General features: G+C 37.7%; 1 protein-coding gene across 1 annotated transcript in view; it reads right to left on the bottom strand.

The window, feature by feature from the left end:
- TEX9 (testis expressed 9) overlaps window positions 1–18161 on the bottom strand; it is a 24299-nt gene extending 6138 nt beyond the window's left edge. The window contains exons 1-9 of the mRNA XM_014944653.1: window positions 18020–18161; window positions 17840–17934; window positions 16839–16902; window positions 15183–15253; window positions 12023–12071; window positions 10899–10984; window positions 9234–9415; window positions 5350–5432; window positions 2846–3019 (exon numbers count right to left, since the gene is read on the bottom strand). Of these exons, the coding sequence (XP_014800139.1) occupies window positions 2846–3019; window positions 5350–5432; window positions 9234–9415; window positions 10899–10984; window positions 12023–12071; window positions 15183–15253; window positions 16839–16902; window positions 17840–17934; window positions 18020–18064 (849 nt within the window). The 5' untranslated portion in view covers window positions 18065–18161. The remainder of the gene's footprint in view (window positions 1–2845; window positions 3020–5349; window positions 5433–9233; window positions 9416–10898; window positions 10985–12022; window positions 12072–15182; window positions 15254–16838; window positions 16903–17839; window positions 17935–18019) is intronic.
- Between the last annotated feature and the right edge of the window lie 7234 nt (window positions 18162–25395).

The raw sequence follows: 25395 nt of genomic DNA on the forward strand, positions 1-25395 counted from the left end.
TTTTTCATGTTATGTATTTTATTTTGCATTAATATGAAAAGCTTTGGAATACAGCCTTTCAAGCATTTAATGACCAAAAAAAAGCTCTGCATGCAATGCAAATTACATATCAGCTAATGATATCGCTTAATGAAAGAATTCTAATATTCTTTTAGGGCTTTTTGACATCTAAGTTGTGCATAATACCTTAACAAGGGATGTTTTTCCAAGTCATCCAGTGAGGGTATATTGTTAAATATATTCAACTCCAAGTTTTCATGTTAAAAATGCCTGAAATAAGTATTTTATTTTGTAAGTAGGCAAGGTTTCTGCCAGTTCTTCAATATTTTAAGTAAAAGCTGGATTAATTTTCTCATATAATGTTTCTCTAAGAGGGGAAAAAATGTACTGTGTTATAAAACTGCATCCTGTTTTAATCTCTGGATTTTCTCCACTGTTCTGGCATGGCTAAGGCACTTGGGTATCAGTAGGGGGTGTGATAGCAGGGACCTCCTCTGTGAGTAACTCTCCCAGCAGGCTCGCCTCCCCCCCAGTAGCAGCCACACACACCCCCTCTAGAAAGCCCTTTAGAAAGCTCAGCAACACCTGTCCACCCCAAAAGCATTTGCGAGATGATGTTCACTTAACATCAAGCCCTTCTTCAAGGTAAATTAGAAAATCCCTGCACAAACCCTGAGAAGGAATAAGAGCACAACTTTGGTGTTTCCCTGACTTTTATCCAACATTACAGCTAAACTGATTTAACAAGTGAGAGAGAACATTTATCATTTATTAGATCAACTAGATGGAAAAAAAAGAGAAATGCTGGAAGTTGTGTTCCAGCAGAAATGCTCACAGAGACCAAACACCAAAAGAATGAAATGTAAAAATAACAAATTAATTACCATTTTTCAGGGAAGTTGTGAAAACCAGGGGAGAATCTTTGCCTAGGCACATACAAAAAAAAGTAGCTGGGGGATTAATGAAATTGCGTAAATTGTTGAAAATCTAAGGAATCTTGGGAAAGCATATATCAATCACAACTTAAATCTTCTATCACTTACGTTGCAACAGAAATCACAACAAAAGCAATAAAAGCCAAAAAAATCAGAGGTTACATTTGTGCTATCTCAACCATACAGAAAACTTTTTCTAGACTGAAAGTATTAAGTCTTGAGAGTTTGGTGTACAAATTCAGGCCTGTATTTATAGGAAATTTTTAAAAATTAATCTAGAATTAATCTACAACTATATTAATCATATAGTATTGAAGAATACTTCATACCTAAAGAATAGAACAGTTTGTAGACTGCTAAGTCCGTAAGAGATCTAAGCAATTACTGCAAAATTATTTTTAAATGCACAATTTTGGCAGTTAGGTAACTTTTTATATAGAACAAATATGTAAAATAACTTCTGAATTAAGAGAACCATTAATTACATTTACCTGCCTTTTTTCAGTATTGTAAAGAACTACCACTATCTGTCCTGATCACATCAAACCTTGAGAAATTCTATAAAACACAACCTATTGGGAATAATTCAAGCAGCTGAGGATGGTAGATCCAAAGCAAAGACAAGTGAGGCAAGTGACCATATTTCAGATATGGTAGCTGTAGAGCAGAAGTGAATAAACTTTTCATTACAACAGACATCTAAATACTGAGATAAAATTTCTAACTGTGACTGTGTACAAGAACCAGCACAGACCGTCTAAGGAAATTATGGAAATTGCCATCACGGAAGGCTTTAAGTACAGGTTAAACTTACGTCCAGGATGGTTTGGATATGATCTATCCTGTCTTGCTTTCAGAGAATGGACTAAATGACTTTGTAAGTCTTTGAGCCCTGTTCACTGGGAGTGAACGGGTAGTATGGGTACTGCTACTGAATATTTTTCCTGACAGAATGATCAATCAGGGTACATACTTAAGCAAACTTAAAATCTCCAAGTATGTGCACAAAAAGAACACACAAACTAAGAACATTATAATTTTAAAATGCCAGAGCTACATACCATTAAGCTGAAAGCATGCCTTTACAAACACATAGTATGATTTAATGAAAGTACAATGGGCTGAGTTGCATTCTGTTTTTCCCAAAACTTCAAGTGAAACATTCTCCTGGTTATATTACATGTACTACACAGTACTGTATGTATTACATGATTTTGAAGTCAACCCTTCTAGCTCTGAGTAATTAAAGAAAAACATATGCTGCTCTTAGATTAAGCTCCAAACAAACAAAGCTGTGTGTGCAGGCCATCTGCTACAACGAGGCACGTATACAATTTTGCGTATGCGGCTACAGCAGGAGCCACGTTGATTTTGATTCATCCAAATTGGAGTGGCTGGTTTTCAAACAGTCCATTTCCAAATACAAAGACACATACTTTCCTCTGCCTCCAGAACATATTCATATAAGCTGCAGGTTGCTTTTTTTACAAAATGTCCACCGGCTTCTATATTTTACAGTAAAACTCCTATAACCAGAAGTAATTTTTGACAATTCTAATTAAAACCAGAAAAATAAAATTTCCCTGTATTTTTCAAGATTCTTTCGTGAATTTGACAGCAGTTCCTGAAAAGGTTGTTTTGTGTCTTGCAGGTTTTTTACACAAGAGTTTAACTTTAAAATGCAGAAATATATGATCGTAGAACCAGAAGAAAATCCATTAGCAAAGTGTATTATTTCTGCCTTTAAAAAGGTTATTAGACCATTAAAAAATACAATTCCTCAAACTATTATCAGAGATTGGAATGCTAATGAGATCACTGCATAAGAATCTATCAAACTAAGGTACAAATGGTGACTTTTATGCACTTTTCCCCTTTTGTGAGATAAGTAAGACTAATACTTGCAATACCTTTTCTAGCGCCTTGACCTCGTGTTGTAACTCTTCACTTTTCTTGTTTGCTTCTTGTGACAACATTTTGTACTTTTCAGCCTGAGAACGTTGCATACCGATTGTTCGTTGCAGTCTGGCATTTTCTTCTTCCATATCTTTAAGCTGAGATTTTAAATTCTGATTTTCATCATCCTGTTTGAGAATAATTAGCAAAAAACCCCAGCTAAATTATTGCAAGGAAACAGTAGAATAATGTGATAGTAATGATTTGTAAGTAAAAGGCAGTAAAAATACAGATTATAGATATGGATATAATTTTTTTTTAAATTAAAAAACATTTCTAAACGTGGAGTTCCTTTGTGACGGATTTCACAACAATTTTAAGAAAGGAAACCACTAAGACAAACTAAGAAAACAAAACACCAATTTGCCAGGACAGTAAACCTTTTCTCATTTAATTTTCTGCAGTCTTTCACTTGTAACTGACTTGCAGCAGTATGTAAAACATTTAATTTCTCAAAGATATTTTGTGACATTTTTGTGAGAATAGCTAAATGCACACACATTAGGAAAAATTCTGGGAAAAAGAGGAGAATATAATTACTAGTAAATCAATCCATTATGTTTTAGGAGATTATCTGGTTTTGACTTAAAAGCAAGCTCTAATGATCTAGGATACATCAAGTATTCAAATTCAAGATTCTCTTAACATCAAGTGAATCCTGCATTAGCTTCATGACCTACTGGCAATTACAACTCACATTAAGCATTACAATTTCAAGTCATTTTTCTTCTATAACCTTTTAAACATTATGAGCGAATACTAATGTAGGTTATTTCAGATCCATTATGCTCTTCATTTCTTTAGGAAAAATAAATCAAGGCACATACAGAAATGAAGTTTCTATGAAAACAAGTCTTTCTCTCCTGTCCTCTCAGCCCCTAGGAATACATGTTTCTCACCTGGGAAATATATGTGCTTTACCCTAAGTTTCGAGTAACCACACGCACCTCAGAAACTCTCACTTCTTTATATTTAAAGCAGATTTACTGTTTCCTTATAATAATTGCACTGTGAATTGGAACAAAACCCAGAATCTATCTAAGGCTTTGCCAATATGAAATTTTTGTGACCTTCTGAATGTAATAAAGTTATTTTCACACCAGAGAAACTATTACCCAAAATGACACATTTACATACAGAGTGCTATGTCAAGCAGGACAAGAATAGGTACAAGGTTGTCTTTTGTTATCATCTATTCTAACTGAATTCTGTAGTATTTTTGGCATGGAATGATGAAGTTCAATAGCTACTGACAAAATTATATTTGATTTGAAAATGAAAATGTCTTTAAAATCTGTATGTAACAACTTTCTTCTGATCACAGCATAAAAGTATTGAGATGAAGAAGCACCTGTATTGATAAAAATGAAATAAAGCACAGATATGAAATATCAAAATCTAATTCCTTCTAGAGATTTTCTCCCAGTACCTATCTCAAAAAAACTTATTTAATATAATACTGCTCCTTAACTCTAAATTAAAAGCTTGAGAGAAAACATATAGGTTGTTTGCCATATGTTCTGAATGTCATAATCACATTTGGGCCTGGGGAATAGGTGGAAAAAAGCATTCTGAAGTTAAGAGACCACAACTAAGAATAATCTAATTGTGTAAAATTGAAAGTTTGTTCAAAAACCTGGCTTGATTACAAATGCATGAAAAAGAGGTGATCCCCCTGGCAGACAGACACAAACTATTTAAGGTTTTACGGTTCAAGAGATGTTTGAGCATCACCTGAAAACATATTGCAAGACAGCACAGATCATAAAATTCACTTGTAGTACACTCTAACAGCAAAATATCAGTGTAGCTTCACAAATGCCTTAACTGCAGTCTGATCTGCACAAACATGTAATTCCAAATACGGTCCTCCTCATCAAGTGTAATCTTGAGAATAATTTCCATTTTGATTACAATATTCCACCTAAAGTGGATCACACATCAGCTGTTTCCACACTTTTTTTCCACTAAGGATGCCCAAAGCACCTCACTAAATTTCTCAAGAGTTTTTACTTCTCATTCTGCCCGAAACATCCCACTCCTCCCATCACCCAGCTGTGGACACCACTCATCTTCACTTTGTACACCAAAATTTGTATCTGAGTGCTGCTGTATCTGCTTCCCTTTTCCCAGGCTCTGGTAACACTCTCCTTCCCAGCAGTGATGGCCAGGGCACTCTGCAGCACCACAGTGTCCTTGCAGCTGGGGCACACCTTCACTCCCAGAGTGGTTCTCTCTTGCCTCAAAGTCTTTTTCATTAAGTATATTTCGCAAGCTTTTAGCCCAAGATCACATTTATACAGAAATTACTATCCTTGACTCAAAATTCTTAGGAAATTTTTAAAATAGAACCTTAGCTCTTAATACTTGAAAAGGAAAGGTTGTGGGAATTCTGTTGTGATTATTTGTTAAAGGGGAAGCTACTCCATTTCTACAGGGAAGAAAACTCAGCTCTTACCTTTTTCCTGCATTCAGACACTACACTATCCAGCTCTTCCTGCGTAACACGTAACTTTGCCTTAAGAAATCTGATTTGAGCTTCTGTGAACATAAGAAGTTACATTTAATATCCACAAGTACTCACTACTTAATGCAGAAAAGAAGCAAGACTGATGTAAGAACTCATTTTCACCTTCTTGTTTTTAAAAACACACTACATTGTTTATAATTAGTAAAGAGAAATAGGCAAATGAAAACTCAGATTCCTAAATAAAAGTTGCAAGCTTCTCATTCTTAGGTAAAGCTTTGTATAGATTTTTCCTTTTAACCACTGAGCTCAACATCTTTAAAATATAAAAGACTCATAATTCTCAAAATTGAAACTTCTTGGATACTTTTGTAGGATATGTCTACATTGAAATAAATCTGTAGCTGCAATTTGTGTAGTTACACCCAAAGTAGTTTTAAACTGCTCACAACAAGGAATTAAATGTAGACTGCAAAACCCTCCTTATAGGTAAATAACTCTCCCACACAGTAGTCTATGCTTTTTTAAAGTACACTGTTAACATTATTAAATTAATAGTTTACAATAAAATTAATTTAATCAGATTTTTTTTGAAATGAAGTACTTTCTTGCTCTTGGACAGCTAAGAAATGTATTACTGTTATGAAAAAACAAGCTGTGTGTGAATAGTATGTTCTTTTGCTCCCTATTCCCCACCATTTCCCCAGATCATTCACAAGGAACTCGCCCTGAACTTCCACAGGCACAAAGCATGGAAACAATATAAGGATCACATTGAGAACGCAGAAAAAAACATTATTCACAGAGGTACAAGGGGAAAAGAATGAAGTGGAAGAGGATCATCTGGAGCTGAACGTGAAGGGATGGATGTGTACAAGTGTTCATTTGCTGTAATAAGAATTCTTTTAATTTCACCCATCTTCCCTTACCAACTGTCAACTGCAGCTTAAGTTGTAACTCTGCAGAGGCCAGTAGTAAGTAGAATTTAGGAAAACATCAGAAAAAAAAATATATATACATTTTTATGTCTTGTTACATCCTTCTGAGCTTCTGGTAACTAGTGGCTATCCCGAGATGGAGACCATATTGGAGCCATCAAGTTTAATACCCTTTCATGTACTTCTATACTATTAAGTTGGTTTATTTTCTTCATAAAACATGTTATAGTTTGGCATCCACAATATCCTGTTGCAATGAGCTGGCTAATTTAATTATGCATTATGTGAAAGAAACACTATACAAAGCTTGCTTTAAATCCAATTTAATGTCCCATTTACTAGTGTTTGCATTACAAAAATACAGCTTTCCCTTTACCATTACTGTTTTCATTATAGAATCTCTCATATTGCCTTCAATCGTCCTGTTTCCAAATTGAAGATTCAAATGCAAGTTGTTCCATGCTTCTAATTTCTACTATGTACTCTGTCCTGTATCCAAACCACAACACTTTCCTAGCTCTACATCCTGGTTTTGACATGGGGTGTGCAGAACTGTCTCATGCTCTGGGTGGGGCAGCATCGATGACATAATAGCATAATGATAACACTACACTACTTTGTTTTCTGTTATTTTCTGAAGGATTTCTAACAATCAGTTTGCCTTTCCCACTGTGAACTAGCAATAAGTTTATGCTTTTAGAGACATCTTAATTAGCAATAATTAAGCAAAGTCTAACTCAGAAATAGGAGGAATTGGTGATGCTTTTTCTATCAGTATTACTTTGTGCTCTTTAATGCTGAATATAAACCTCCATTCTGTTGCCTCACTCGGTTCTATGAGATTCTTCTATAACACTTCGATGTCAGTTTTAACTAAAATTATTGTTTCATATACAAATTTCTTTATGCGTTGTTGTTCCTTTTTTTCCAGATTATTTTTCTGTGACAGATCACTCTAGGACTATATCACTACCTGCAAAAACTGTTTGTTTCTTTTTAACATTTTGTTTCCTCTTTTACTCAGTTATTAGTCCATAGACAACTTCTCTTCTATCTTAGATAGTTCAGTGTCATTAACAGCACTTAGCAGTAAACCTTATGGAAAATCCAAGAGCACAACTAGAATTGGATCAGCCTTGGGAGGTGGCTGTGATCCAAAATTAGCTTGAGTTCTCACAACAGGTAAAGATAATTAAACAATTAACTTCCTAATTGGTCAATTTTAATCACTTCATGAGGCTGATAACAGGGAGGGGTATCACTTAATAGGATGGTCTTAAGTTATAAAGTAACTAACAGTTTAGGGAATGGTAAACAAGAAAAGGATGGCTGAGAGATTCTGATACCCTACGAGAAGAATAGGTGTCTTGAACTCCTGAGGTAATCTGAAGATAAACATGAACTGCAACAACACATTCAGGTATTTTGTTTGCTTGTGTGGGGGTATATTAGATAAAAATAGAGCTTCATTTTCAGCTTTCTATGTGTTTGTGTGTCTCTATTATTGCTTGTTACTGCAGAGGTGAGTTGTTAAGACACAAAAACAGCCCCTGAGAAAAATGATGTGTAAGCTACTGTGTTGGTAGAAAAATGGCTGCACTGTGATAACCTATGATCATGAAATAATGATACAGAGCTTAATTCCAGAAAGAGTGTTGCAAGAAGCTCAGGGAAAGCACAATGCTATGGAACCCCATCAGAACATTGGCCTAAAAAAGCACAGCACAGGCACACAAGCCTAAGGAATCCCTTACTGGGAGATTCCCACTAAGGGATCAGCCCACTCTGTGACGGGGCCTATTTAATATCCACGTCCACTTCCTTGTGGAAGCTGGAACTGTTTGGGGAGTTTGATGCTGCCAGCCTGCTCTGCAATTTAGCGTCTTAAGGAAGCATTCAAAGTATTCTAAGTAGTCAATATCAAATTTAAAAAGCAAAAATCAATCCAGAGTATTTTCATCATTAAAGTTACAGAAACAATTCTCAATACTCAAACAGATGCCCTTAGTCCACAAGACCTGATTACTAGACACCAGTAATAATTCTTCATGAGTTACCTTGAATTCATTTGATGTAAGCTTCCAGTGCAGTCCAAAGCAATTTTAGTTCAGGAACAAGAACTATAAAAAAGGTATCTGAAGATCTGTTTTGGGAGGCTTATTAACAGAAGACTTGCACAGAATTACATGAGGCTAGAAATCAAGGTATTTCTGTGTTGCCGTGCTTGTTGACATCAAGTTGTTAGATTAATAGAAGAGGTGTGGACATTTTGTAGTACTGCAATGAATCTCTGACTCTGTGCTTGCTTTAGCATTGTAAGAAACTACATAAATCCACATTTATCATACCAGAGCAAAAAAGACAGATGTGCATCATGCCTTTAGCTTCACCGGCAAATGTTGGCATCCCATTTTCTATTCTATTTCTAGGACAAACATAGACTGACCATTTGGAGTGGGAAAGTATCTGGAGGATTCTCATATGAGCACTGTAGCCAAAATGTGACTTGCATTTAAGCCAGTTACTAAGATCCACAGCATTGACCCAAGGAAAGGGGTTTTCCGCTAAAGGCAGAATCTATGCAAAGGGCTAAAGCGGATCTTTTTTGGAAATGGCAACTTAGCATCATGTATTTTTATTTACCCAGTGAAATGAATCAAATGTCATGCACATATTCAACATATGTAACCATCCAAATATCTTCCTACAAAGGTGGAAATCAAGGTAAAAATTCACTTTTTCCTACAACTAGTCATATGTGACCTGATCTTCCTGTAGGACTATCTAGAGAAGAAAATCCTTCTTTTCATTTTCCCTTTAAGGGCTTTAGAACTTTCCCTGTAACTTCTAGAGAAATTCTTATTTTTTCCCCCCAGGAGAACTAATTTCTAACAGTCAGAAAGTAATAAAATTACTTAGCCATGGGAGGAAACCTACCTGCTCCAATTTCATTTCCAATGCTTGGAATAATATCATCATCATGTAGACAACCTGGTAAGCCTCCTTTGTCTAGTTTTTCTTCAATTTTGCTTACAGTTTTGGTTAAAGAAAAATCTATGCTATCTTCCAGTACTGCAACATCATCAGCACCTTGTACTTCTGGGCTTCTTATTTTTGAACTTGAAAAAAAAAAAAGCAAACCCTAGATTTTAAATTTATAATACAAAAAAAACCCCAAAAACATAGCTATTTGCTATTTTTAAGAGTATACAGAGTTATTTACATAATGCAACTTCATTGCTCACATTTGTATGAAAGATACATTGATGGCAATTTCTTGTTTTCTTTTTGGAGGATGCCTTTACTGTGTTCTATATAAACAATTACAGGAGTTTTAGGTATTATAGATTAGGAGGTAGAGAAACAGTACCATTTTCTACTGAGAATATTTTGGCATGGTCTTCTCATCCAGCAACTTCATAACTAAACCAGAGTAAAACAAAGGAACACAGGAGTGTTCTTTTGGCTTTAGCTACTATCCTCTGCCTTAAATTCTGCTATTCCCTTCCATACCCTCCATTAACTTCTAGAACTCTGTTCTCTCTAGCTGTACTCCTACCTTGTGACCATGATTTCTCAATCTTTATGCCTGGCCTAGGAAATTTCATTGATCCTAGAAGTTGCACACCAAAGTTTTCATAAAACCAAAACACAAGGTATGGGGCACATGCCCTACATTGGGTGTCTCCTCAGCTTTTCTTTATAAAAAGACAAACTTAGTAGCTCAGATCCTGTGGGAACTAATGTCTTATTCCAATATATCTTCATCCCAATGCAGCCTCCAAACTCCTCCGAGCTGCTAACTTTCTCCCTCAATTTGGTTCACCCTCCAGGTCCTGTATCTGCACAACTGCACTTCTAAATCTCATGATGACAGCCTCCCCTGAACTGCCCAAGGGAGGCCTAAAGACTCCACAAGTGACTCCCAAGTCCTGAAAGACAACCTCAGCCTGTATCAATTCCGTGTTCTGCCATCTTGCAGACAATTTTCATCCTATTTTGGTATTTCTCCATATGTTGTGACAGTTTTGGTTTGCTCCCATTATTTTATATATTTCCCTAGTCTTTTCTTTTGTCCAGATCTCCATTTCTTCCTTTTACAACCTTGAATTCGCTATCCACAGAGCTGAAGCTTTTCAGATTGAAATGCCTGAAAGCTGTGGTACCGAGTCCTGTCTTGTGAATCCAAGATTCACCAAAACAGGGAAGACCCTCCAGGGCCTCATGTTTCCCATCACAAATCTGATCAGTCTGCACCACCCAAGTGTGCTCTCTCAGGTTCCCTCACATGATGTACTTCCCACATGTATGCTCATTAGCCATCCTTCCAATGGAGGAGTTAACAGAGTTTAACTGTCAGCCTTGAGAAGAGCTTGAGCAGGAAGCAATAGTTTCACTGTTGTAATATTAATCACACCTGTTCACTAGTCATTCTTGGTGCTTCATGCAAATGAACAGAGATAGCTACTTGGAGGACCAAGAGTTTGATACATCTATTTATATAAATATATATAAATGTAGAGGCACACATGAATAAAAACAACCTGACTGGCAGAAACAGCAAGTGAAATACTTTATTAGAAAGAAATGTGTGTAACATACCTTGAAATTGTCCTTTTTCCCTTACTTCCAGAGTATGGTCTGTTCTGAGCCGTGGGTGCGGAAGAACATTTCTTCTTGTTTGCTAGCTACAAATTTTTTCAGAAAGTACCAGGTTTGTGTGTGGGTTTTTTTCTTAAATTAGTTAGGAATTTCTTTTTTCTAGTGTTTTTTGGCTTTTCTAGGACTTTAGTTTTGGTGGGGTTTTTTTTCCTATATTCAGACTTAAAAAACATACTTTGAAAAGTATCCTTAAACTCTCAAAAGCAAAATTTTTCAGTTTTAGTTGAAGTCATCTTTATGTTGCAAATTTTATGTCTATATGCTCAATTTATAATACATCCAATACTCATTTGCTTGTGGGAGTTTTTGCATGCATACTTATAATAAATTCATGTATAAGCAATGTTCTCAGCTATTATCAAGATATTAACTACCAGACTGTCAACAGAGTGCATTTATTTGAAAAATGCCTAGCATACCTTCAAATCCAGGCTATTTTGATGCATTATTTTAATCTTAAATTCTCAATAGAATGAAGAATTAACAATACTTTTGTTACTTTTAAACCCAAATAAACATTATTCAAAAACTATTCTTCTACTGTATTCTGATAAATAACCAAAGACAGGATTTTGGAAGCTTTAGCTGACTTCCTAAAAGATTCAGCATAATTGTAACTATGGAGTAGTGAGTTTGTTCCTAATCTCAGTCTCCTTTTTCCATTATATTTCCCTTCCTGTATTCAGTTATTTTTGACTACTTGTTTATTATTACATCTAGAAGACAGCAGTACTGCCATTAGTATTATACTGGTGAGGGAGGAAACGGGAGAAAGGAAGAAATTAATTATGTTCTAATGTTTTGCACTTTGAGTTCTTAATTTGATGTTCAAAATACTGAACAATTGTGTCAGTGCTTTATAGACAAGGAAGCTTAGGACACAGAAACTAAACATGATGTAAGTCCACTGAACCACCAGTGGCACTGTCCCTGCTTTCAACACCACTTCCTTTTGGCTTCCTGCCCATTTAAGTTCCCAGTTGTAGCACAGCCTCAAAATCAGAAGTAATATGTGGAATTTATACTAGAAGACAAATTAACCGGGATAGTTTTGACTTTGATACCTTGGCATACGAGTGTGTAAGAGATGAAACTTCAGGGCAGAGTGGATCTCTGCAGAAAAAAAATAAAAAATAAAAATTCACAGAACATGTATAGCAAAATAAACATTTTACAATAAAAATCAAACTCCCTGTCAGAATCAGGAGAATGACATCTGATATGTCTAGAATAAACAACATAGCTAAGGTGGGAACATATACTAAGTTCAATCATAAATTCAGTCTCGTTCTCTGTCTTTCCATTCTACCCCACTTGCTATCTAAATCAACTGGGGTGTCTATGGTATCTAACACAACAGTTTACTTACATACCAGAATCTGAATCTCATCTCTTGGAATTCAGGTGATTGCTGCACCTACTCGCTTATTAGATGAATGATTCCCTGTACTTGTGTTATTGTACTGAAAGGCTACTTTTTAACTAACCTTTATCATTTTTTTATTTCAATTAAAATGCTGGCTTATAAAGGATTTGGAATAAAATTTAAATTTCAGGCAGAGCAAGTCACCTCAATTTTTTTGCCCAGCTAATTTGAGCAAATGTTTAGATCCTGCCTTTAAAAATTTCACAGACATCATTCATCAACAAGAATTATCTGCACAAAGCTCCAGATTTTATTAATCCAAAAAAACCCGTGGAGAAATCGTCTGTGTGTGGTTGGCAACAGACTTCAAGAATAGGATGATTAGGTTTTGTCTATTTACCCTATTTTCCTCATGCTCCCTTCCTATTGGCTAGCTTTAGAAGCACGCAGAAGGTGAGGATTTGCTGCCACAGAAATACCAGTTATGTTATTCTGAAAAATATGAAAATGCAACACTGTCTATACTCAAGAAAAAAATCATATTCTTGCCATCAATAGACTAACTTGTTCCTACAATATCTGTTTTCTCAGGCCCTTCTTTTTAAACAACCAACCAAAAAACCCCTAATTTTTCACTAAATTCCTCAAACTTGTTTAACCTTAATGATTTCTTTCCTCTTCCCCATACACGACAAGCCATTTTTAAAATGTCAGAATACAGTTCTGTAGTTGTTTGGCAAGTGAAATTAATGTGTAAATCCTGAAAAGGTATTCAAATAAGTAGCTAGAGGATTGTGGCAACACTGCAACAGAAGCTAATGTTTAACAATTCCATCTCTGCATGTAAACAGGGAATGCATGTGCATGAGCAAACCCTTTGTGTTTGCTAATCCTATTCAAAGCCTATAGCATGCTTGCCCATGCGCACAGGGTTCCCATCCCCATGAGCCTGGCAATGCTCTGAAGAGTGAGAGTGTAAACAAAAGCTGATTTCAATGTGGTGTCACTGCTGCTGCTTTGTATCTATGTAATTCAAGTTTCTCTGCAAAAATTATGCTATAAAAACTCCAGAGCAACTTATTTTAAAATACACACTGACTTGGAAAGTGACTTAAATATTTGGTGGTTTTGTTTTGGTTTTTTTTTTTTTTAACTTAGCTTACTCTTCTTTTTTTTTTTCCTCTTAACCTCTTTTTTTTTTTTTTCTTCCCCTAAAAGGAATCAATGGAACTTGTTTCAAAAATATCCGAAGTGCTTTCTTTAGATTTATGGCCTATCTGCTGGCACAATTTTGAAATAAAAAAAATTTAATTAAATATTAAATACTTGGAACTAATCTAATTGAATGGCCTCAATGTTCACTCATGGATAATTAGTGTGCCTAATTCCTAGCACACATTTCTATTTTTTTTTCAGTACAGCATAGGATTTCAATTTTTCTCTCACATAAATGTTTACCAGAAAACAGACTGCAGTTGTTTTAAGGTGTTTTAATTTATGTAGGTAATGGGTAGATCAGCTGCTACTCTGACATGCTAATTGCCAATATTTTGTTTTAATTCTTCCTGCACTCCCATTTATTTCAAATATAGACCATCAAAGCTGTTAACTCCTTTTGTGGGGTTGAATCCTCCAATCCCACTACTTCATAAAACAGCCCTGTAACTCAACTCCAGTTTGAAGTTCTTAAAAATCTTCTGTCTATTATTCAAAATCCATCTAACAACGTACAACTAAAGCAAGATCCAGAATTTTTTTGCAAGGCATGATTATGCTGATAACACATGGAGTTTCTTTTTTTAACCCCCCCCTCTACAACTGACAGATATGGCTTTAAAATAGCTCAAGAATAATTTTAACTGTAGTAGCAAACTTTTACTGGTATAGCCAGGCTTCTGTCACAGGCTTGTTGTCGCACCTTTCTGCATACTGAAAAACCCCCTTGTAGGTCCATAAAACCCCTCGCTTTTTGATTCCACTTTTACTCTGTACAAAAGTAATTATTTGATTACCTCTAGCAACCTTTCATACACACTATTTCAAAACAGTCTCCCAGCTGCAGCTTAACACTTGAAGCACCTTGTGCAGTCTGGCCCTGTGTCTTTGTTATCCAGATTAGCAGCACCATAAATTTAGGAACCTACCAGATCAGATCTTTGATGAACTGTGTTAGTCTATCTTAAATTCACCCACTTCCTGTACTATCAATATACAAACCCTTGAACAACTAATTAAATAATAATGCCCCTGAACAAGTGAGTAAATAGGGCTAGTTATCTGCTCTAGAGCGAAGGGGTTCAAACTCACAGCCCAAACCCCACGGCTGTGCCTGTGTTCACACAGGCCAAAGGTGCATGGGCCTCGGGGGTGCAGTGACACCCAAGTTCCAGAGGGTGGCAGCTGAACGTTTGTCTGCCTCAGGGGTTTGTGTTTGGGTTTGTTTTTTTTTTAATCAAGCACTTCCTGTCCCAGGAACATTTAGGCCAAGTTAAATGTGAACCAGTATTTATTTCTTCCCTTGCCAGCTGAACTGGTTAAAACCATCTACTGCTGAGTGTCTACTGTTTTGTACCACAAAGAAACCTGTCACCTTACCTCGCTTTTTTACAGATGCTAAGTCAGAGCTACTTAGCATCTTAAATAAAACATTTCAGCAAAATTAAGACTCCCTTGAAATAACAAGGAACACTCACTCAGTATCAATTATTTCAAATAACAGGAAAAAATGTAGACTTCATCAATCCAGTACGCTGTAAAGATAGATAAAATAGCAGCCTGACTAGGGTGCAAGTCAGGGTGTGCAGGATCAGTGTGAAAGATACCCCACAAATTATATGCAGTAGTTGTAAAGCACATACCTCTGTCTGTCATCTTCACATGACTTAGACTGTACTGAAACTGGTCTAGATAGCAGCTCCCGTTGGCCTTTCTTTATTTAAAAAAACAAACAAAAAAAAAGCCCAGTCAATTTTGGGGAAATATAATCCATTAAAGATGAATTACAAATGTAAATCACAGATCACAACAACTATAGTCTGCTATGAAAAATAATGGAAACTATAGTCTGCTGTGGAAAAGAACTTGTCAAACATGGGAAAAGGTGGCTAAATTAAATTAAAATGCCATTGCTATACCCCGGTGTTTATTTCTGCTCCACAACATGTTAACTGTCTTTTGCCTGTAAAACTTTTGCCCAGTTTAACATCATCGGAGACACTCTTATCCTACCTCCTTTTTCCCTGAAACGCAGGAGTAGCAAATGCATGGCAGGTGGAACAAATTCTCAATTTTCCATATTGCACAATAAGCCTTAAAATGAAATCTTTATTCATGCAATAAGACCATAGTTGCACACTGATGTGTTGTATGTACTTTAGAAAACAATTCAGTCAGAATGTTCAGATAGCTTCTATGTTGCTAAGTTACAGTTAGAAAGCATAATCCAGAACAAAATCCATTTGTCCTGTTTGGTGTTCTGTTTTTTTGTTGTGTTTTTGTGGTGGTTTTTTTTTAAACTTAGACTGGTTTTCATTTGTTGCTAAACGTATATCTGCACAATCTGGCAGTGCCATGTGGTATATTAAGTGTCTTAAGAATATTTGATCTTCTGCTGTATTTAGAGAAGGAAAAACAAAAAGTGGTTTTGTTGTTGCTGTTTTTTAAAGGAAAGAGACTAGATGCTATTTTGGACGCTTCATCTGTTTCTGTTCAAATGCCTAGCAGTTAGCCTCGGCTTATCACAGCTCAAGAGAAGAATATGTTTTCACAGGACATATAAATGGAAGTTTGAACAGCAGAAAAAGTGCATGCAAGTATAGCTTTCTGGAAGACTTAATATTTTGGTTTTTAAGCCTTATTTATTTGAATGAGTGCACTTAAAATGAATATATCTAATATGCAGAACACCTTCTCCAAACATTTTTGGGTATAAACCATACCTCCCCTATTGCCTTTTTTAAATTTATCCAATTTTCACATAAAATCTTGACTCTATCTGGTACGCAGCCACAGCAATGTTAAAAGATAATACTGACAATAAACAGGAATTTTTTCTGTTTTAAGAAAGCTTCCTTCTTACTAACTACATATTTTCTATTTATGTTGCTTATTCTTTGTATTTCTTTCATCTTGAGCAATGTAGATCCTATTTTACTAGGCTGTTATTGCAACAGTCCCAGGTTTTCAAATACTTTTTTTTTTTTTTAGTACTTAAGATGTAAAACCACCTACAAATACTTTTCTTAAACAATATAAACAATTTTTTATGCGGCTTTATCTGCACAAATGCTCTACACATCTATGTGAACATCTACTTACTTGATGAAATTATATAAAAACTATTTTTAGATGGTTTTAGTAGAAGTTACCAATTTTGAAAAAAAATAAATTAAAAGCTTAGATTGTATTTGAAACAAAAATACTTTTAGTTGTCACTGTCTAAATTTCTTTTGAAATGTGAGCCTGTGGACATGTGAATCAAGGCTAAATTACATAAGTCTGCGTAACCTACTCACCATTACTTCTTCTGCCTGACGCACCAGTTTTGCTGTTTTTGCTTCTAATTCTGCATTCAATCGCCTGAAAGAGTAAGAATGCTTGCCACTGAGCTTTTGAAAGATTTAAAAGAAATAAATGTAAGCATGACAGTATCTCTGCCTGAACTAAGTGAAATTTTAAGAATTCCTACACAGGAACACTGAAATATACTTCAGGGTGTTAACAAAGTTAGTTTTCAACAATTTCCTGGGCTTCTGTCAAATCAATAGTAATAAAACACCTATATCCATTAAGCAGTTAAGGTTTAGACTGTAATTCTGAGAGGTAAAAGGTGTCCTTGCTTTTGGCCATGTCATTGTTTAATATGCATTTTACATGTCTATTTCCTCAACACTTTGTTTTTACCACAGTCCTCACCTTAGGTATACTAAGCAGCAGGGGTTGGGGAAGGAGCCATGTATGATTACATTACTCGATCACAGAATTAAAATGTGTTGCTAAACATATGTAGAGGTTAAAATAAGCTTGTGTTCCTGCATGCTTCACTTCATAGTTTCTCATGTGGTGTGACAGAGTTTCTGAGACGTGGCTCCTCGAACATCCTTACCATCCACAGGTAACAGAGTGAGAGCTTTCAGACGTGCTTTCACTGCATTTCTCACAAGCTTAAGAGCTTTTAAGCTTTTTTTAACAGGCTTAACCACGCATATAACCATAATGTAAAAGTGAAGTCAGTGTTTTAAATGCAGGAAACTCCACCGTGCAGTGCAGTGGGGCCGAGGTGAGGCCTAGAGCAGCGCACAGCCCACCCCGGGGGCTGTACAACAGCCCACTGAACCTTCTTGCCGCCGCGGTTCAGCCGTTTAAAACATTGCTTTTGGGACCCTCATCCGTACGTTTTGGGGGAAGGAGTTGAAGAACCGAGATAGCGGGGTTTAACTGTAAACTCCGTGAGAAGAGCCCGCGGGACAGGGCTGAGGTGAGGGGCCCCGGCCGCCGCCCCCGGCCGCCTCCTTACTTGTACTCCGCCTCCTTGGCCAGCAAGTCGCCGCTCACCACGCCGGTCCCCGCGGCGGCGGGCGGCCGGGGGTGGCCGCCGGGCGCTCTCCGCACCTGTAGCGGGGAGGAGATAGTTTGCGGGGCGAGAACGGCGCGGCCACCCGCCGCCCCTTCCCGCTGCCGCTCCTGCTCGCCTTACCCCGGGCAGACCCTCTCCCCGCCGGACCCCGCCGCCCGCCGCCATTTTGTTGGCGCAGAGGCTGCTGCCTGGCGTCTCCTTCGCCGGGGCAACCGGCTGCCTCCGCCGCGGGAGTGGCGGCTCTGCCTCCCTCCCCTCCTCGGCCGAGGGACGGCCGCCGTCGCGGGTTGCTTTCTTCCCCGGCCAGGCCTCCTGGCGCCGCCGGGTAGGGAGGGCAGGGGCGGGGGCAGCCGCGTTTCAGCCCTCGGTGCCGGGGGGAGGGAAGCCGAAACGCTTCGTCCCCCCTTTGGCCGGCGCGGCTTGGTGCCACCGTGCCAGGAGCCCTGTGGCAGCCATTGCGGGCACGGGGGCAGGACCCCTGACCCGAGGGCAGAGGTCAGCAGGCTCCTGGCGCGGCGCTGGGCCGCCATGGGTTCCGGAGGGGGAAGCGGTAAGGTCGGAGGTGGCATCAGGGTTCTTATCGTAATATTTATTACAGCCCTTCTGTTTAAGCCTTTTGGCCTTGCTGCGGCTTGTCCCGCCGCCATCCCCGCACCTCAGCGGGTTGGGGTCCTGCGTTCACAGCCTTGAGGCAACTGTGCCACCCTATTTACTGCTCTTCGTGCTGTCCTCACTCTGCGTTTTCTGTGCCCGGTTTTCTGTGGTGGATGTCTGTTTTTAGCCTTGTCCTCTGCCACGTGTGCCGATTTTTTGCATTATTTCTGTCCCTCGCCCCCGCAGTTTTTGATTATTTTGCTGCGTTTCTCCTCCCCAGTCACCCACGAGCCGTCCTGCGCCCATATAGGTAACTGGGTATCTAGCAAGAATAATATAGTTCTCTACCCAGAGTTACATTTACTGTGTATGATTTCAATGAAGGGACTCACACACGGGAAATCAGAAGGGCTTAGCTGACTGGAAGTAGAAGGTCTGTGCAGAGTTGAAGAATTCCTGCAGAATTATTAGTTGCAAAACAGAAGAAATGCTTGGAGGAGATTAACTTCGAGCAATGACACATGCAGTGTAACGGGCTAAATGGGGGTGAAATAAAAGACGGGACAAATGTGATGAGTGGAAGGAAAAAAATAGAAATATCAACATAGAAAATGAAGTGCTTAACAGTAATGTTGGTACAAAGGTATTGACACAAGAAGGAAAAACAGCGAGCCTATGAAAAGTTATGGAGCTTTTGAAACAGTTGTCAGCCAAGAAGTCAGTCTGTTAGAATTATTAATTTAATTTTTTTTTACTACTGATAATAGCAAAAGGTTAATGGTGGCCTTTAAAAAAAAAAGATATGCAGAATTTAACTCCATTAGTATGCTTTTGATTTGGAGAAGCAAGAAAGGGCAAGGTCAAGAGTAGAACACAGACCTCCATAGGGAGAAAGACAGATTTTGTTAAGAAGTTGTAGATTCCATGAGAGATTAAGGCAACATAACCACACGAGGTTTTAGAAACCTCTCTATTGAGGTTCTGTGGGATTTTAAAAGAGACAGAGAGGCTAGGGAAGGGAAACAAAGTTGGTAGGATCAAAGCTATAAGGAGAAACATGCTCTTTCCAAACAGCACCAATTTTTATTCTTTTTTTTTTCCAAAAGAGAAGCACCATTTCTTTTTGCAGAACTAAAATATTGTCTTTGTAATATTCTTACTGTTTTTACAGTTCTCATCCAATATAGTGCTAAGATCATAACACCTTAAAAATGCCAAAAGTATTAGCTAGAGGATCTCTGCTAGTTAGATACTGAGGCAACAAAATTGCTGGTTGAGATTAGAGAGATTAGAGCCACTGGTTTTCCAGGCAGCTTTTAGCTAAGTCTTAATAAACAAAAGAGGGGTAATTTATTATATCATAAATGATTAAATATGTTAACAAACACAGCAACGCAAGGTTCTTTTTGTTTATAGTCCTCTGGGAATAATAACATACATAAAAGGATTGCAGATTTGCACGATTTTTCTAAGATCCACAACATGATTGATTTAATATGATTTATTTTATTGAAATACTGTATCAACTGGATTTAGAATTCAACTACCTATATTTGAAATAATATGAAGAGATTAGTATGTTTAGATAAGAATTTCTCCGTGAACTTTAAACTATTTCTCCAGTGATGTAGAAAACAGAAATAAGAGATTTTGTTATATTCTTGATCTCTTACTCCATCAAGGTTTTATCACTTTAAAGTTTACCTGATGTGACCTTGACAGTTGTGGTTAATTCTCTAATACATAGTTGGTAACTGGGTAGAGAATAGGCTTATATTAGAGACAACAACCAATAGCAAGACACATAAGGAGCTAGGAAAATTTATCTGAAAAAAAGAAAAAAAAAGGTAGCATTTGAAAGCATAGCATTGGTATGGTATAAGATTTAGCCACTCTCATTCTCCATTTAATAATTTTTTAAAAGTTGATTCAAACATCATGACGGTAAAAGCAAAATGTTTTTATCATTTTGAAACAAAGTGTGCATCAGATTAGATGCAGAATTCAAACAGATTGATGTCTGTGATCATAGTGAGCTGTACTTGGGACCTATTCCATGGGACTTCCATGATTAGAGTAGTACATCATCATTCTGTATTTTCCAAGTGTTTCAATTTTATTTTGGTTTTGGAGGATTATAAGATCTCAAAATTCAATGGTTCTAACAGAAATGTGTAGATTCCAAATTAAGTGGTTCACTGCATTGCCATTGTTGCTTTTCCAGTGAAGAAGGAGGTAGATCACAGAACAAAAGTGCTCAATTATTATAGCTGGTAGGAGTGGTTCGGGACAGAAGGGTGTGCATAGCTGGTGTGATGTTAGAATAGTTTATTGCAGAAGAGCACTGAGGGTGTTTACCTTTGATTAGACCAAAGAACATGCAATATTTAATTGACTCGTGTAACCCTTATTTGTTCTGCAGGCACAAATTTTGTGATCTCATAAAAGCATGAGATTTGTATATTAAGCTGTTATCTTTACACTTTTAGACACATTTTTTTTATTCCGAATATCTTCTTTGTGGCTTAAAGATTCATAATACAGAGTTTTCTGTGCTTCTCATAAAAGTAATGACATTTAGTAGAGACCTAGAGTACTATCAACAGCCCTGTAGGAAGGGACAGGATTTCAGTGTATATCATGTTACTTGTCAGAAACAGTGGCACAACAGTGGTTTAGGACAATATTTTCATCCATAAAAATTGTTGCAAATGTATCGAGCCAAAGAGACAACAGCTGATACCCTTGCTGAAGTTTATGTTCTTGGCCCATGCTAAACAAATAAATAGCATCATATATATGGAAACTGCTTACCATTTTTAGACCAAGGATCATGTTAAGGGTTATATGTTGTCTTTGGTATGTGGTAGAGCTAAATTCAATTAAACATAAATATTTGAGAGAGGCCTGTAGTAAAATATTACCTCTGCTGATTCCACTTCTAGAGGGACAAATCTTTTACAGGTCTTGCTGCTGCTTGCTGTACCCTCCACTCTAGGAAAGAGGGATGCTTCACTGAGGCAGTGTAACACAAAGTGTGTCATTCTCCCTTGTACACTCATTTATTTGATGAGGACAGTCTGTACCGCTTAGATTACCATGCTCTGGGTTAATTCACTGCACCACACTTACACTCTCAGGTCTGAACACTGATACTTTTCTCAGTCAAGACCCATGTTTTTTGGCAGGAGAATCCAAAGCAATCCAATCCACACTCAAAGAAGGTCTGTGTTACCACCAGGGCTGCCTCCGCTGCAGCAGTGTGCATATCTCTGCTGCCATATCTCTTGGTGCAGGTGACATAAGCTGCCGTTCCCACCATGGCTCTTATCAGGGTGCTTCATGGACAGGGCAGGCACAGGGAGCCTCCTGCAGAACAAAAACCACAGCCTACGCAGGCTGAACCCACTCCTAAGAAGTAAACCAGAGATAGGCTGGCTGCAGCACTCCCAGATGAAGGCAAAGAATTTAAAGCTAGCAGGCAGTTGTTTGTTTGTTTACTTATTTATTCTAAATGTACCAGAGAGGATGTCAAACATATCTAAAGCATATCACTGTAACCTAAGCAACTGTAACATTACAGCTTCTTCACACTTCAATAGTTTCCCTACCTTAAATTTCTGCTTTGTTTTTCCAGTTCCAGTTTCCTGGAGGGGAGAAAGGGAAGAGCAGAATTTTGGAATGAATTGTAAGTGAAATTTAATAATTAGCAGCTTTCTTGGAATTTTTTTTTTTAAGCTCTAAATACTCATTTATTTTTGACTTAAAAAGATACAATTGCTATTTCATATTCCTATTGTGTGGGGTGGAAGTAACAGCTAATCTTGAATTCACTTAAAAAGCAGACTAAAATACATAAATTTTGTGCAATAATAGGAAAAAAATAATGTAAACTCATGTACATCATTTTCAAACATTAGTGCAGTGGTAGGATCTAGACAATGTGTAGCTATTAAATCAATAATCCAGACATCAGGGGAATTCCCCAGACAGCTGTTGGATTTTTCCCCCTAATCAGTAATAATAATCCAGTGGTGTTTGAAATGGCATGATTGTATATTGGAATGTATTTTTTGTACTGATATTTTCTCATGTGTCTCTAATGGCTTCCTAAACTATAAAGAAGACCAAGTATTATTAATAGCCATGTATTTCTTATGAAAAAACTGTCAGCTCTTTGGATAGATGAAGGCTGCAAAAAGTCTGTAGACCTTAATGATAAATATCTTAAACTGGTTTACCATCAGTATAGCCTGATACCTTTTGTTTTCTGTCAGAATGACCCTGATGGATGTCAGTTGCTTGTGTCAAGTTTAGCGTGTGGAAGTCAGGGAGGTGTGTGGGAACTGAGCATACAGAATGGGGGACTGGGGGCTGGGCAAGCTGACCTAATAACTCTCTTCCACCTCCAGTGCCTCCAGTTGCTTTCATATGGATTTCCATGCAATGGAAATGTTTATTCTGTTTCTAGCAGCTGTGTAGACATGTGCAATACTTCGTTTCCAGGCTAGTCTAAGTTATTTTTTTATATAGCTATAGCCAGCATACTTGGAGTATCCAGATTGCTATTTAAAAATACAAACATTTTTCTTTGTTCTTCTCTGCTTCGCTGCACTATTGGGGCTTACTTATTTCAGTGTCATCCTTCCTAACCTAATCCAAACAATAACCTTGGCTCAACAATTTAAACATATTGAATCCCCAACCAGAGTAGTTTTCCCTAGTAATACTCTGATTACAGCAGCTTTTATGTCTGAACAGGAAAGGACCTTAAACACTAAATCTCATCAGCACTGTAAAAAATAAGTGGTGAGCATCAGTCACATTTTCTTGAAATACCGCAAGTCTTTCTTGAGGCCTAATCCTTTAATCTCTGGATTTTGGGCACTTCTGTTCTGATTACTAGGGATCAAAAGGTTTGGCAAATACTCTTCAGACCACTCTTCAAAGTGGCCACTGTAATATTACCAGGTTGTTATGACAATTGTATGATTTATTGTTGTGGTAGTAGCTGGTATTTTTGGAAAAAGCAGAGAAGTTAGTCTGCAACAGTCTACCACATTGAAAATTAATTAAAAAAGCACATGGTCCTCCAGTACAGTGGTTCAGAGCATTTCAGAACATGGCAACGTCAAAGGGGAATATCCTTCACTGATGATGGAAATTCCTCCTGCTGTGTAAGACCCAACATTTTCTAATGGATAGTACCCTTAAGGGGTTGCTGGAACATAGACAAGAGAGGTAACAAGCTGCTTTTAAGAAATAAATCCCTCACTTTCCAACAGAGAGAGCAGATTTTGAAAAAGAAACAATCTTGTCATCTGGATGCAGAGCCCTGGAGTTATCACAGGAGCAAGTGCAAATCTACCCGTGCTATTGCCGTTCGTCACAGCCTTTCTTACTGTCCTGCACTTACTGCTCCTGCCTGTACTTCTTGCTCCTGCCCAAGCGGCTGTCCGTGAGAAATCCAATTGTGTATTTAGTACCAAAAACCCTAGAGCCTGAAAGAGCCAAATGCTCTTCTGCTCTTTTCATGACTATTTTATTTGCATAGGTGTGTCATCACTTGTATCCAGTTCCTCTTCACTTGGAAGATTATGCTCTGCTACATAGCATAAAATTAGTTTCGAAAACCCTTTTTAATACTGTTACTTTCATGGGGCTTGCCACATTGTATATATGAGCGTGCACATCAAGGGTGAATGCAGATGAGGTCTTTCAAAATTACTTTGCTGTGTTGACAACACCAAAACAGATCTGGCCTTTACTATCAACTTGCATATTTTTATTAATTTTTCATTCTGTGCAGAGTAAGACATAATGGTTCTAAAATATTCAGTGAATATACTGTGGCAGCACCCAGCAAATTAATATTATGTAACAAGTACAAACAAGTTCTAACATTTTAAATGTGTCAATGTTAGCATTCAATGTTAGCCTTAAACTAGAACAACACATGTTTGGGCATTTGCTCATTCTATGTTGCTTGATAAAAGACATGCTAACTCAGTCTGTATTGTCAGTTCAGCCCTTGGCTTCCCTGCTAAAGCTTACTCTCCCTTAGAGAACTTGTTCCAGTGTAATAAAAAGGATTAAAAGTCAACCTGAACCCTCCTGTGTAAAGTCCCACTATGAATGCATTTGACTTGTTAGTGCAGTAAACTGCATTGGAAAATTATTTCAACTTAGGGGAGTGTCGCGGACGGAGTGATTAACTTCACTAGTTAGAGTGAAGCAGAGAAATATTTATTAAGGTGAAACAGTGATTTAACAAAACCAGTAGTGTGATAAAACCAGTGGTAAATGCGATAGTGTTTACAAGATTCGATGTCAGGGTACACTCTATTATTTACTGCACAGAGGACAGGGTCAGACAGAACTGTCAGGGAGACCCTCCCGTTGAGTCACGAGGTTCAGAAAGGACCCCCTTGCTTTCTAAACTCCTTCTCAGAGAGGAGTCTGGGTGCGGCTGGATCCAAGCCTAGTCCCAGACTTGGTCAACGGTTTATGTCTAAAGGATTATATATGCACAATTAATCCTTTACATTACTTAGATAAAATTTCAAAGTTTAGCATGCTACTAGTCACTTACCGAAACTCTGTTGCGGCAAGGATTCCCTCAACCTCGAGGAGTAGAACCGGAAACTCTGTTGCGGCAAGAAATCTCTCAACCTCGAGGAGTAGAACCTTCAGTGAGCATCCTCACCAAAGGGGAGATCCTGGCGAGCAGCCCGCTGCCATACAGGAGAGCTCAAAGGGTTCTTGGGCTGTCCACTATTTATACAGTAAGATAATTGACCTATAGTCATATTTTCATGGCAACAAAATTTCTAAGTCCCCTCTCCAGACAGTATTTTGACTATGCTGCCAGCCATCCCCCAGAGACCGGGTGCAAGTTATCA

Source organism: Calidris pugnax, unplaced genomic scaffold, assembly GCF_001431845.1.
Source record: "Calidris pugnax isolate Ruff unplaced genomic scaffold, ASM143184v1 scaffold70, whole genome shotgun sequence".
Classification (NCBI taxonomy): Eukaryota; Metazoa; Chordata; class Aves; order Charadriiformes; family Scolopacidae; genus Calidris; species Calidris pugnax.